We start from the raw sequence: 15348 nt of genomic DNA on the forward strand, positions 1-15348 counted from the left end.
ACTGCATTGTCAGCTACTTTGCATAAACGTCATGGGAATACACTATAGTACCTTCAAATGATACAGCAGATTGGAGACCATTTAGCCCATCATGCCCAATACTGGCTCTCAGAAACAGCTAACCCTTTTCCCACTGTTAGTATTAAGGGAAGACATGATTGGATGTGTTCAAAATTATGTTAGGATGAGACAAGATTCACAGGAGCAGACTGTTTTCAGAAGTCAAGGGGTCATGGATTGAGAGAAATAGAACAAGAGAATAGGAGACACATGGAGAATCATAGAATCCCTACAGGCCCTTTGGCCCAACAAATCCACACCAACCCTCAGAGCGTCCCACCAAGACCCATCCCCCTATAACCCACCGAATCTACACCTCTCTGAACACTATAGGCAATTTAGCATGGCCAATCCACCCTAACCTGCACATCTTTGGACTGTAGGAAGAAACCCATGCAGACATGGGGAGAATGTGTAAACTCCACACAGACAGTCGCCCGAGGGTGGTCCCTGAAGCTGTGAGGCAGCAGTGCTAAACACTGAGTCACCGCGCCAATCCATAATGTGTGGAGATAATAGAATAAATGTTTGCAGCTCGGTGAAAAGGTTAGATTTTAAGGAGTAAAATATGAATGTGTTAGAAAGTTGGAGAGGTTTTATAGGGAATTCCAAAACTCAGGACCTAGGCAGCTGGAAGCATGACCACCAGTGGGAGAGCAACGGAAACTGGGGAATATTTGGGAGTCAATTTCCAGGCTATCAATACAGCCAAATGCTCGCAATGATCAAGTACAGAATGAGTCACAATGATTCCTGCACTGCGGATAGTGGAGAGAGGAAGGAGAGAGCTGGAGAGCGATAATAGAATGTTGACACCTTGAATGTTGACTCAATTTTGGTCTTAATGACGAACCCTACAAGTGAATCCATAGCTTCCCATCTCTCTCGCTGGAGTAGTTTTAGCATTCAATTTTTTTCTGAAACCCCTGCATTTAGGAGGAAGCGTAAATAATGATGTTTAGAGAATCAGAGAATACTTAAATAGAACATTCCCAAAGGAGAATAAATAGGATTGCCATACATGGATAGATGGTAAGGAATGAAAGAAAGAGTTGCATTTGTATAGTGCCTTTCCCAGCAATCGGAATTCTCAAAGTGTTTTACAACCAATCAAGACATAACTTTTGAACTGTTGTCACTGCTGTTGTGTTGGAAATGCAGCAGTTAGTTTTAAAACTGTCACAAACAGAAGTGTGAAAATGATTAAGTAATCTGTTTATTGTGGTATGATTGAGGGATAAATATTGGCCAGGACACTGGGAGTAACTCTCCTTACCAACAGGTGGTTGACATCTATCTGAGGAGATCCTTGCTTATCTTAAAGGCAGGGGCTGTGCAATACAGCGTTTTCATATTCAATTCCTGAATCTCCGACTCACAGGAAACGGCACGATGCCTGATGTACAAGTGTAGAGTGTACGGGTTGTGGGATTCGATTGAGTGCATGGGTACACTCTATGACCACATGCCTACCTTTCTCTTCCAGTTGACCTCCTGGAGACAGTGAGACAATCTGTACAGAGGTTTAATGTCCAATACATCGGCAGGCTCCCTGTGACCAACTCAATGGGTGAGTCAATCTTTCTGTGAAAACCAGTCCCAAATTGAAATTATAAAAAACTGCAACAAATTGGGAGACGTTCCCAACATGAAGAGAAATTGAGGGAAATATAATCTTTGTGATGTGTCTTATTATGGTATCAATTCCAGACCTGACAGACTTGTATTTTTATACAGTTATGATGACATAGAATCCCTACATTGTGGAAAGAGGCTATTCAGCCTATTGAGTCTGCACCGACCCGCTGAAGAGCATCCCACCCAGACCCAACCCTCGCCCTAATTCCGTAACCCCACATTGATCACGGCCAATCCACCCAACCTGCACATTTTTTAAATATGTGATGTTCGACATAAAGTTACCAGTCTCAACTTTAGTTATCCTCTCTGAGTAACAGAGTTAATATAGTCAGTCAGTTATCTGTGTAATCAGTAACATCAGTAAGCACAGGACACAAACTGTATGTTTGATTTGATTTATTATTGTCACATGTATGTACGTACAGTGAAAAGTTTTGTTTTGTGTGTAGTACAGGCAGATCATACCATACAAAGTGCATTGGGGTAATAGGACAGAGTGAATGTAAGTCTGCGATATTGTAGCCATGTAACTTGTTAGTGTTGTAAACAAATGTCAAGATATCTGACTCAACATGAACCCAAGTGCATGATATATACAACATGGATTAACATAAAGTAAGTTACAAACCACATCATGGTGCAAACCAAAACTGACTGAGCTTGTTGGGACCTCAAGGTCATAGCTGCAAGATTGTGTCTCAGGCAGATGGTGATGGAAAACAAATTTGACCTTATCGTCACCGATCTGCCAGCCGGAAATGTATCTGGTCATGGCAGTATTGGTAGAAGTGCCAACCACACAGTCCTTGTGAAGATGAATAGACTTTGCACAGAACTGGTAACTCAAGACTGGGCATCCACAAGGCACTGTGGGCCATCAACAGCAGCAGAATCGTACTCCAGCACAATCTGTAACCTCATGGCCCAGCATATCCCCCACTCAACCATTACCATCAAGCCGGGGGATTGACCCTCGGTCAGTGAGGAGTGTAGGAGTACAGGCCAAAAACAGCCCTGACTGCACCTAGGAAATGAAGTGTCAGCCTGTTGAAGCCACCAAACAGGACTACTTGCACGCCAAACAGCGAAAGCAGCAAGGGATAGACAGAGCTAAGTGATCCCACCACCAACAGATCAGATCTAAGCTCTGCAGTCCTGCTGCATCCAGTCATAAATGGTGGTGGACAATTAAACAACTCACTGGAGGAGGAGGCTCCACAAATATCCCCATCCTCAATGATGGAAGAGCCCAGCACATCAGTGCAAAAGATAAGGCTGAAGCATTCTCAGCAATCTTCAGCCAGAAATCCTGAGTAGATGATCCATCATGGCCTCCTCCGGCGGTCCCCAGCATCACAGATACCAGTCTTCAGCCAATTCAATTCACTTCATGTAATCTCAGTAAAAGATTGGAGACGCTAGATACTGCAAAGGCTATGGGTCCTGACAACATTCCAGCAATACTGCTGAAGACTTGTGCTCTAGAACTTGCTACTCCTCTAGCCAAGCTCTCGCCGTACAGTTACCACACTGGCATCTGCCTGAAAATGTGAGAAATTGCCCAGGTATGTCCTATCCATGAAAAGCAGGACTAATATACCCCAGCCAATAACAGGCCCATCAATCTACTCTCCATCATCAGTGAGGTCATGGAAGGTGTCATCAACAGTGCTATTGAACAGTGACACCCAGTTTGGGTTCCGCCAGGGCCACTCAACTCCTGACCTCATTACAGCCTTGGTTCAAACATGGGCAAAAAAGCTGCATTGCAGAGGTGAGGTGAGATTGACTAATTTTAACATCAAGGCTGCAATCAACCGACCATGGCATCAAGGAGCCCTAGCATAAACTCGAATCAGTGGGTATCAGGGGCAAACTCTCTGCTGGTAGGAGTCATAACTGGCACATAGAAAGATGGTTTGTAATTCTTGGAGTTCAGTTGTCTCAGCTTCAGGACATCTCCACAAGAGTTCCTCAGGATGGTGTCCTAGTCCCAACTGTCTTCAGCTGCTTCATCAATGACCTTCCCTCCATAATAAGGTCACTGATGGTGCTGGACATTGAACATTCCCAACTCCTCAGATACCGAAGCAAATCCAACTCATTAACACTTCTGACAATTGTGCTGCATCTGAATTGTGAGGAGAAAGTCTAGCTGTTGGAGAAATATTGTGGACCATCTTCTTCAAACATTTTTGCAGTATGTTTTTAAAACGTTGCTTATTTTCATAGTGTTTCATTAGTTTATATGTACATTATTTGAGTGTGTTTTTTTATATAAGTATACATTTCTTAAATGTACTTTTTAACTTCCATATAACTTTTTTTTTAAATTACCCTGTTCAGAGATGGTATTACACACCTCTGGACCAGGTGGGACTTGAACCTATGCATCCTACCTCAGAGGTTGGAACACTCCCACTGGACCACAAGAACTCTCCTGATTTATTTTTAATTTTTGTTTTTTTTTTACGTCCAGAAGTGTTTTTACACATTACTGAACATTTCGATTTTTTTCCGTCATTAAATAACCTGTGTTTTTTCGTCATCTATTAACTTCCACCAGTAAATCCACCCATGTTTTCCAGTTGATTAATTTTACATGTAAAACCCATTATGGGCAATGCAGACCATCAGAGGTGAGGGACAGGGAGGTGACAAGCAACAGAACATAGAGCATAGTACCGTATAACACAGGAACGGGCCCTTCGGCCTACAGTGTTGTACCAAACATGACGCCAAATTAAAGTAATCCTTTCTGCTGGCTCTTCGTCCATATCCCTCCATTTCTTGCATATTCATGTGTTATCTAAAAATCCCTTAAATGCCCCTATTCTGTCTGCCTCCACCACCACCCTGGCAGCGCGTTACACACTCCTACCACACACTGTAAAAAAAACTTGCCCCTCACGTCTCCTTTGAACTTGTCACTTTCACTTTAAATGCACGTCCCCCCTAGTTTTATCATTTCAACTCTGGGTGAAAGGATGTGACTGTCAACCCTGTCTATGCATCTCATAATTTTATAGACTTCCAACAAGTCTCCCCTCACCCTCTGCCGCTCCAGAGAAAACAACCCGAGTTTTTCTAGCCTCTCCTTACAGCTCAATTCCAGGACTCGAACCTGGACATCCTGGCTCAGAGGTCTTAAATATTTTTATGAATTCATACTTGTAAGGTAGTCAGGTGCCCTAATTAAGACGACAGCAAGGCTGTCAGTTTGTAGCTAAGTGGAATGATTAATTTAGCATAAGATATGACTCTATAAACTAGGCAGTATTTAGCACAGCTTACCAGGTTCTTCTTCCCTGGACAATGAATGCGTAAAACTCTGGACTGGATTTGTTTTGTTGAATTGATCTCTTTATGAGATTTTAAACATTTGTGGTCCCTTCACCTCCAGCGCTGGGGCTATTCGTACCTTCAGAGCCAGGATAGAAGTGATTCATCTTGCTGGGTCACTGCCGCAAACATCATGGTTTTAATCTCCTTTCCTGCAGAATTTTGAAAACCAAGAGAAAACTACTAAACAGATTTACTAAAGAGCCAGTGTCAATAAATGTGGAGCTGGAAAAGCACAACTGGTCAGACAGCATCTGAGAAGCAGGAAAGTCAGTGTTTCGGACCAAAACTATTTGTCAGTCCTGATGAAGAGTTCCAAGCCAAAACATTGACATCGCTGCTCCTCTGATGCTGTCTGGCCCTCTGTACTTTTCCAGATCCACATTTGTTGACTCTAGTTCCCAGCATTTGCAGTCCTTACTGTCTCCAGGTCACTAAAGAACCAGGCCTTCGAGGGTCACCAGAACAAAACGTGATTTTCAAAAGGAAGTTTCATATTCAATGAAAAAGGTGGTTGGTGCTGGACAGTGTAGTCCTGCCCCTGTGGTAGCAACAGAAGGTCTCATCAACCAAGCAGGGATCACATTGTCAGGTACGCTCAGTGTAAATGGGGCCAAGGAGATGAGACAGGCAGGTGGGTCCTCCTACATTTTCCTACTCAACCGGTTCAGTGTTGCCATTATATTCCTGTACTCAAGATTCTTGGTTTAGAGTTAGGGACATTACCACTGCACCACCAGAGATCTGGAGTATGACATGAACCTACAACCTCCTATCTCAGAGTTGAGAGTCTTACCCAGCAAGTTCACTTAAGACGATTAGATACAGGGACAAAATTAGGCCATTCAACCCATCAAGCCTGCTCCACCATTCAATCATGGCTGATATGTTGCTGAATCCCATTTTCCCCTTGATCCCCTGACTAAGCACAAACTGATCTATCTCTGTCTTAAAGACTCTCAACGAATTGGCCTCTACAACCCTCTGTGGTAATGAGCTCCACAGATTCACTGCCTTCTCTTATAGACATGATACTGTCATGCTTTTTAGCTGGAATAGGGTTGCATTCCCTGTGGGTGGGTTTTGAATCTGGGACTCCTGAGCCAGAAGCAGTGACGTTGCCACAGGCTACCTTTCCTACATTGCTCTGAAAACCTTCGAAGAACTATTTGCCAGATAAACTAAGTTAATGATCGGTAACCTCGCATAGGGACGCAGCAATACAAACCAGTTGAAATAAATGAAAACAAAGTGTGAGGCTGGATGAACGCAGCAGGCCAAGCAGCATCTCAGGAGCACAAATGCTGATGTTTCGGGCCTAGACCCTTCATCAGAGAGGGGGATGGGGTGAGGGTTCTGGAATAAATAGGGAGAGAGGGGGAGGCGGACCGAAGATGGAGAGAAAAGAAGATAGGTGGAGAGAGTATAGGTGGGGACGTAGGGAGGGGATAGGTCAGTCCAGGGAAGATGGACAGGTCAAGGAGGCGGGATGAGGTGGTAGGCAACTCCCTACCTACATCCGTGACACCCTCCACCTCCTCCAGGACTTCCAATTCCCTGGCCCCCAACACCTCATTTTCACCATGGACGTCCAGTCCCTATACACCTGTATTCCTCATGCAGATGGCCTCAAGGCCCTCTGCTTCTTCTTGTCCCGCAGGCCCGACCAATCCCCCTCCACTGACACCCTCATCCACCTAGCCAAACTCGTCCTCACCCTCAACAACTTCTCTTTCGATACCTCCCACTTCCTACAGACAAAGGGCGTGGCCATGGGTACCCGCATGGGTCAAAGCTATGCCTGCCTCTTTGTAGGTGACGTGGAACAGTCCCTCTTCCGCGCCTCCACAGGCCCTAAACCCCACCTCTTCCTCCGTTACATCGATGACTGTATCGGCGCTGCCTCTTGCTCCCCAGAGGAGCTCGAACAGTTCATCCACTTTACCAACACCTTCCACTCCAACCTCAAGTTCACCTGGGCCATCTCCAACACATCCCTCACCTTCCTGGACCTCTCAGTCTCCATCTCAGGTAACCAGCTAGAAACTGATGTCCATTTCAAGCCCACTGACTCCCACAGCTACCTAGAATACACCTCCTCCCACCCACCCTCCTGCAAAAATTCCATCCCCTATTCCCAATTCTTCCGCCTCCGCCGCATCTGCTCCCAGGATGCGGCATTCCACTCCCGCACATCCCAGATGTCCACGTTCTTCAAGGACCGCAACTTTCCCCCCGCAGTGGTCGAGAACGCCCTTGACCGCGTCTCCCGCATTTGCCGCAACACATCCCTCACACCCCGCTCCCGCCACAACCGCCCCCAGAGGATCTCCCTCATTCTCACATACCACCCCACCAACCTCTGGATACAACGCAACATCCTCCGACACTTCCGCCATCCACAATCCGACCCCACCACCCAAGCTATTTTTCCATCCCCACCCCTGTCTGCCTTCTGGAGAGACCACTCTCTCCGCGACTCCCTTGTCCGCTCCACACTCCCCTCCAACCCCACCACACCCGGCACCTTCCCCTGCAACCATAGGAAGTGCTACACTTGCCCCCACACCTAGTCCCTCACCCCCATCCCAGGCCCCAAGATGACCTTCCATGTCAAGCAGATGTTCACCTGCACATCTGCCAATGTGGTATATTGTATCTATTGTACCCGGTGTGGCTCCCTCTACATTGGGGAAACCAAGCGGAGGCTTGGGGACCGCTTTGCAGAACACCTCCGCTCGGTTCGCAATAAACAACTGCACCTCTCAGTCGCGAACCATTTTAACTCCCCCTCCCATTCTTTAGATGACATGTCTATCATGGGCCTCCTGCAGTGCCACAATGATGCCACCCGAAGGTTGCAGGACCAGCAACTCATATTCCACTTGGGAACCCTCCAGCCCAATGGTATCAATGTGGACTTCACAAGCCTCAAAATCTCCCCTTCCCCGACTGCATCCGAAAACCAGCCCAGTTCGTCCCCTCCCCCCACTGCATCACAAAACCAGCCCAGCCTGTCTCCGCTTCCCTAACCTGTTCTTCCTCTCACCCATCCCTTCCTCCCACCTCAAGCCGCACCTCCATTTCCTACCTACCACCTCATCCCACCTCCTTGACCTGTACGTCTTCCCTGGACTGACCTATCCCCTCCCTACCTCCCCATCTATCCTCTCCTCTCCATCTATCTTCTTTTCTCTCCATCTTCGGTCCGCCTCCCCCTCTCTCCCTATTTATTCCAGAACCCTCACCCCATCCCCCTCTCTGATGAAGGGTCTAGGCCTGAAACGTCAGCTTTTGTGCTCCTGAGATGCTGCTTGGCCTGTTGTGTTCATCCAGCCTCACACTTTGTTATCTTGGATTCTCCAGCATCTGCAGTTCCCATTATCACTGAAATAAATGAAAATGTTGTTTTGGTGGGAGATGATGACCCCCTGCCCCCACACCAACCCTCCCAGCCCCTGCGGTGCCCACTGGTTATCGACAGCCTCTAGCATGTTCTTGGACACGCATAGTCTCTCTGTAGGGCTCAGAAGCAACTGCAGCAAGCTTTCTTTCTTATGTTTTACAATCAGCCTACTCAGAGATGTTATTACACATCTTTGCAGCAGGTGGGATTTAGAACCCAGTCCTCCTGGCTCTGTGACAGGAAGACTACCACTGCACAACAGCACTGTTATTACCTACAACTGAATGGCCTTTTTTTAACCACTACTTGTGTTACTTTTCACCCATTATCTGCCGTCACTAAATCACCCGTGTTTCCAATTAATCAAATTATATGCAATGCTTGGGAAGACAATGCTGACCACCAAAGGTAAGGGAGTTCTCGCTCTTACCAACCATCTACAACTCACCAGGGCACATAGTTGATTTTTAATTGACCTTGAGCATTTGCTCCTGATCTATTAAAATATTAAAGTATAAGACTCTCAGGCGTTCAGACATTTTATCAATTTCTATTCCATCTCACAGACTGGTACAACTTTATGCCATTAGAGACTCATCTGCAAACCAAGGTTACAAAAGTTCATTCACATTGTAAACTAGTGTTTAAACTTACGCAGACACACGTAAAAAGCACACTGAAGCGACAGAATTTCAAAAATGGTTCATTTCTTTTGCAAAGCGTAATTTAAAACATAAAAGAAAACAGAAATTGCTGGAAAAGCTCAGCAGGTTGCCAGCATCTGTGGAGAGAAATCAGACTTAATGTTTTAGATCTGGTGACCCTTCCTCAGAACTGAAAACACAGATGCTGCCAACCTGCTGAACTTGTCCAGCAATTTCAGTTCTTGTGTCTGATTTACAGCATCCGCAGTTCCTTCAGTAATTTAAAACATGATTTTCTAACAAGATTGTACTTTGTTTTTTATGGTATATATTTTCATAGGATTATTCACATCAAAATATATTCTTTTATTATACATTGCTTTATTTCTCAACGGTATATTTCTCTTACAAAAACTAAAGATCTGCAGAAACTAAAACAAAAATTGCTGGAGAAGCTCAGCAGGTCTGTGGAAAGAAAAATACAGTTAAAGTTTCAGTCTGGTAACTAGAACATAGAACATGCAACAGGGAACAGTACAGCACAGTATACAGGCCCTTCGAACCACAATGTTGTGCTGAACTTTTATCCTACTCCTCAGGTCTATCTACCCTCCACCCCTACCTTATACTATCATCCTTATGCCTATCTAATAGCCGCTTAAATGCCCCTCATGAGGCCGACTCCACTACCCTCACCAGCAATGCATTCCACGCCCCTACCACTTTCTGAGTAAAGAACCTACTTCTGACATCTCCCCAATATCTACCTCCACTCACTTTAAAACTATGCCCCCTCGTATCAGCTATCTCCACCCGAGGAAAAAGTCTCTGGCTGTCCACTCTATCTATACCTCTGATCATTTTGTACACCTCTATCAAGTCACCTCTCATCCTTCGTTGTACGAAACAGAAAAGCCCCAGCTCTCTCAACCTTTCCTTGTAAGACCTTGCCTTCGTTCCAGGCAACATCCTGATAAATCTCCTCTGCACCTTTTCCAAAGCTTCCAGATCTTTTCTGTAATGAGGCAACCAGAACTGGACACAATACTCCAGATGTGGCCGAACCAGGCTTTTGTATAGCTGGAGCATAACTTCACGGCTCTTGAACTCAATCCCTCTCTTAATGAAAGCTAACGCACCACATGCCGTCTTAACAACTCTATCCACCTGGGTGGCAGCTTTCAGGGAACTGTGAACATGAACCTCAAGATTCCACTGCTCTTCCACACTGCCAAGAATCCTTCCGTTAAACTTGTATTCTGCTTTCAAGTTTGTCCTTCCAAAATGAATCACCTCACACTTTTCAGGATTAAACTCCATCTGCCCCTTCTCAGCCCAGCTCTGCATCCTATCAATGTCCTTTTGTAACCTAGAACAGCCCACCGCACTATCGACAACTCGACCCACCTTGGTATCGTCCACAAACTTACTAATCCACCCTTCCACTCCTTCATCCAAATCATTTACAAACTGTTACAAATGTTCTACAGGCTGAATGTCACTACAGTTAACTTTGCTTTCTGCAAGGCCTGCTGTGAGTATATTTCCATCAGTTATTTTCTCATTTTCTGGATGTTGGTGTCCTTTCAGGAATGAAGCTGGTGAACGGAGTGATAAAGAGTCTGCTGGATTCAGTGGACAGATGTGACTGGCCTTCAGTTCTCCTCCAGGTTACGGATACCACTCTGTCTGTGTCTAAGGGGGAGGTGAGCACAGGTTCTACTTGACACCTCAATGTCACTCCCCTTCACAGCCGCTTTCTCACCCTCAAACGCTGCAATCAAGACACAGGGAATCATCATGTTCTATGCGGATCTGTGTGAAATCCTCGTATCAACAGAATATAGAACATGGAACAGTATAGCACCGTACAGGCTCTTTGGCCCACTATGTTGTGCCGAACTTCTACCCTAAACCTAAGGTCAATCTAATCTCCACCCCAACCTTATACTATCATCCATATGCCTATCTAATAGCCACTTAAATGCCCCTCATGAGGCTGACTCCACTACCCTCTCCAGCAATGCATTCTATGCCCCTACCACTCTCAGAGTAAAGAATCTACCTCTGACATCTCCCCTATATCTACCTCCACTCAGTTTAAAACTCTGCCCCCTTGTAATAGCTACCTCCACCCTAGGAAAAAGTCTCTGGCTGTCCACTCTATCTATACCTCTGATCATTTTGTACACCTCTATCAAATCACCTCTCATCCTTTGTTGTTCTAAAGAGAAAAGCCCAAGTTCTCTGAACCTTTCCTTGTAAGACCTTCCCTCCATTCCAGGCAACATCCTGGTAAATCTCCCCTGCACCTTTTCCAACACTTGCACACCTTTCCTGTAATGAGGCGACCAGAATTGGACACAATAGCCCAGATGTGGCCGAACCAGGCTTTTGTATAGCTAGTGCATAGCTTCACGGCTCTTGAACTCAATCCCTCTATTAATGAAAGCTAACACACCATACACCTTCTCAACAAATCTATCCACCTGGGTGGCAGCTTTCAGGGAACTGTGGACATGAACCCCAAGATCCCTCTGTTCTTCCACACTGCCAAGAATCTTTCCGTTAACCCTGTATTCTGCTTTCAAGTTTGTCCTTCCAAAATGAATCACCTCACACTTTTACATGTTTCATTTCATCTGCTGCCTGAGTCCAGTGCTCTGAAACACCATCCTGAAACCTTTCTGCCTTTCCATCAGTCTCCCTACTTTATTAACACAGTAATTCAAGCCTACTGGGGTGGCACGGTGGCTCAGTGGTTAGCATTTCTGCCTCACAGCACCAGGGACCGAGGTTTGATTCCACCCCGGAGCGACTGCCTATGTGGAGTTTGCGCATTTTCCCTGTGTCTGCGTGGGTTTCCTCCGGATGCTCTGGTTTCTTCCCACAGTCCAAAGATGTGTAGGGTAGATGGTATGGCCATGCTAAATTGCCCATAGTGCCCAGAGATGTTTGGGTTAAACATGGGAAATGCAGGGATAGGGAAATGGGTCTGGGTGGGATGCTCTTCAGAGGGGCAGTGTGGATTTGTTGGGCTGAATGGCCTGTTTCCACACCATAGGGGAATCTATGATGTACTGCTCAGGCCCAGACTTCAGTCACCTCTTTCTAATTACTTCCTTAGCCTTAGAGGCAGACAAGTCAACAGCACAGAATACGGCCCTTCAACCCATCCAATTCACGCCACTCAACAACAGCCATCTAACTATTCTAAAACATTTCCCAGCACTTGGCCTATGGCCTTGAATACCTTAGTGTTACAAGTTCACACCTAAACACTTCTTCCATGTCATGAGGGTTTTTGCATCTACTACCCTTTACAGGCAGTGAGTTCTAGATTCTCACCACCTGCTGTGTGAAGAGGTTTTTCCTCACATCGCCATTAAACCTCCTGCCCCGACTTTAAATCTGTGCCGCGGTCATTGATTCCTCCACCAAAGAGGAAATGCTTCTTCCTGTCTATGTTGTCTATATCCCTCACAGCTGTGTACATCTCCATGATAGCCCCTCTTAGTCTGCTCTGCTCTAAGGAAAGCAACCCCAGTCTATTCAATCTCTCTATAGAATTGAAACTCTCCAGCTGAGGCAACATCCTGATAAATTTCCTCTGCACCCCCTCCAGTGCAATCACATTGGTCCTATAATGTGGATTCCAGAATCGGTATAAGTTGTGTTGTTTGTTTTATACAGGAGAGCAGGGAGCTGTGTTGGCAGTGCCGGGTACGGTACCTGACCTTCCTGGGCATTGGGAAGGACCCACATACCTTCGGCCTCATCGTGGACACGGGACTCCAGCATTTCGAGTGCCACGTTTTCTGGTGTGAGCCTGATGCTGGCTACATCTCTGAGGCCATTCAGGCTGCTTGTATGGTGAGTCTTCCTGTAGTGCTGGGTGTCACAGGAACAGGCCATTCAGCCTGTTGCCCCGTAACTGGCATTACCACCGCCCTTTCCCCTGAAATGTAGAATCATGGTGTGGTTGAACCCTCAAGCAAGAAGGCCTTTCGGCCCATTGCGCCTGTGTCTGCTCTTCAAAGGAGCTGCCCAATGAGCTCCAGTTTTCACAATAGTCCTTCTAAAGCATTCAAACATGGAATAAAAGTAAAGTTGCCATAGTCCCAGAGGATCAAAGGGGTGCTCTCCCATTAGAGACAGAGAGAGGGAGATGACTGGTGGCGTTTTAACCTGAGGGTCATCGTGTATGTGAGCATGATTGAGGAGGTAACTGAACCAAAAAGAATAAAATCTAAAGCAAATACAGCAGGTTCCAGAGCGGCTGTCCTGTAATGTCCCTAGCCCTGGACCGGGAGGCCTGGGTACAAGCAGGGAGGCAATGGCCTAGTGGTATCATCACTGGACTGTTGATCCAGAGACCCAGGTAATGTCCTGGGGATCGGGCTCAAATCCTGCCACAGCAGATGGTAGAATTTGAATTAAATGAATATCTGGAATTAAGAGTCTAAATGCTGCCTAGCCAGTGACACCCTCATCTTGTGAACGAACAGAGGACCAAAAAAAAGTCCCACCTGCTTCAGAAGTGTGTAATGACGTCTCTGAACTGGTCGATTAGAAAATTTCGAACACCCTGCAGGGTTTGTGTCGAGTCAGGTCCAATGAAAGAGGTTTGTAGTGTAAAAGATTAATGTGATTATACAAATAAGATCATTTGCAGCATCATTGGGAAGGTTGCAAGACCACAAAAAGCTAATTCTCTCGCAAGGTGAAGCCTTGACCTGCTCCTACTTTGTAGTTACCACGTCTCCCCACGGTCTGTGCCAACCTTGTGCGATTCTTTGCAAGCTCCGTCTCAGAGATCTAACTCTAACATTTCTTATAACCATTCTACACTTGTAAACTTAAATTCTAAATCTGTAAAAATGACTAATGATGTTCTTTCACGGCTCTGTCCAAGTCGTTTAGGTCTGTACATCCTTGCTTACTATGATCTGCCTGTACTGCTCGTAAACAAAGCTTCGGTACACATGACAATCAGTCAATCAATGTTTGCTAAGAGCGAAGACTGCTGTGAGTTTTATCAGCCCTGCCCCCAGGCACATTGGAAAAGTCGGGGGTTTGGGGTGGGGCACTTTTAATTTATTTACTCACAATGTCACTGGCTGGACCAGCAGTTGTCATATATTTTTAACCGCCCCTTGAGAAGGTGGGGGTGAGCTGCTTTCTTGAACCGCTGTAGTCAGTGTGCTGTGGGTCGACCCACAACGCCCTTAGGGAGGGAATTCCAGGGTTGTGACCCAGCGACAGTGGCAATATATTTCCAAGTCAGAATGGTGTGTGGCTTGGAGAGGAGCTTGAAACTTGTGGTGTTCCCAACGATCTGCTGCCCTTATCCTTCTAGATGGAAGCAGTCGTGGATTTGGAAAGTGCTGTCTGAGGATCTTTGGTGAATTTCTGCAGTGTATCTTGTAGACTGTACACACTGCTGCTACTGAGCGTCAGTGGTGGGGGGAGTGGATGTTTGTGGATGTGGTGCCAATCAAGCGGCTGCTTTGTCCCGGATGGTGTCAAGCTTCTAGAGTGTTGTTGGAGCTGCACTCATTCCATCACACTTCTGGCTTGTGCCTTGTAGATGGTGGACAGGCTTTGAGGTGTCAGGAGGTGAGTTACTTGCTGCAGTATTCCCAGCTTCTGACCTCTTCTTGTAGCCACTCTGTTAATGTGGCGAGTCCAGTTGAACTTCTAGTCAATGATAATCACCAGGATGTTATAGTGAGGATTCAGTGATGGAAACACGTTGAATGTCAAGGGGCAGTAGTTAGATTGTCTCTTATTGGTGATGGTCATTGCCTGGCATTTGTGAGACGCGAATAGTCATCCCAAGGCTGGATATTGTCCGGATCTTGTTGCATTTAAACATGGACTAGTTCAGTATCTGAGGAGCTGTGAATGGTGCTGAATATTGTATAATCATTCTGAACTTATGATGGAGGGAAAGTCATTGTTGAAGCAGCTGAAGATGGCTGGGCCTAGGACACTAACCTGAGGAACTCCTGCAGAGATGTCCTGAAGCTGAAATGATTGACCTCCCACAACTACGACCATCTTCCTATGTGTCAGGTATGCTCCAACCACTGGAGAGTTTAACCCCTGATACCCATTGATTCCAGTTTTGCCAGGGTTCCTTGATGCCACACTCAGTCAAATGCCTTGATGTCATGGGCTGTCACTCTCACCTCACCCCTGGAATTCAGCTCTTTTGTCCATGTTTGAGCCAAGGCTGTGATGAGGTCAGGA

The 15348-nt window shown here is 46.1% G+C and overlaps 1 protein-coding gene across 1 annotated transcript in view; it reads left to right on the plus strand.

Moving 5' to 3' along the window:
* Window positions 1-15348, plus strand: part of apbb3 (amyloid beta (A4) precursor protein-binding, family B, member 3) — an 89153-nt gene that overhangs the window by 70468 nt on the left and 3337 nt on the right. The window contains exons 9-11 of the mRNA XM_048543410.2: window positions 1547-1630; window positions 10684-10799; window positions 12787-12966. Of these exons, the coding sequence (XP_048399367.1) occupies window positions 1547-1630; window positions 10684-10799; window positions 12787-12966 (380 nt within the window). The remainder of the gene's footprint in view (window positions 1-1546; window positions 1631-10683; window positions 10800-12786; window positions 12967-15348) is intronic.

Source organism: Stegostoma tigrinum, chromosome 13 (assembly GCF_030684315.1).
Source record: "Stegostoma tigrinum isolate sSteTig4 chromosome 13, sSteTig4.hap1, whole genome shotgun sequence".
NCBI classification, from domain to species: Eukaryota; Metazoa; Chordata; class Chondrichthyes; order Orectolobiformes; family Stegostomatidae; genus Stegostoma; species Stegostoma tigrinum.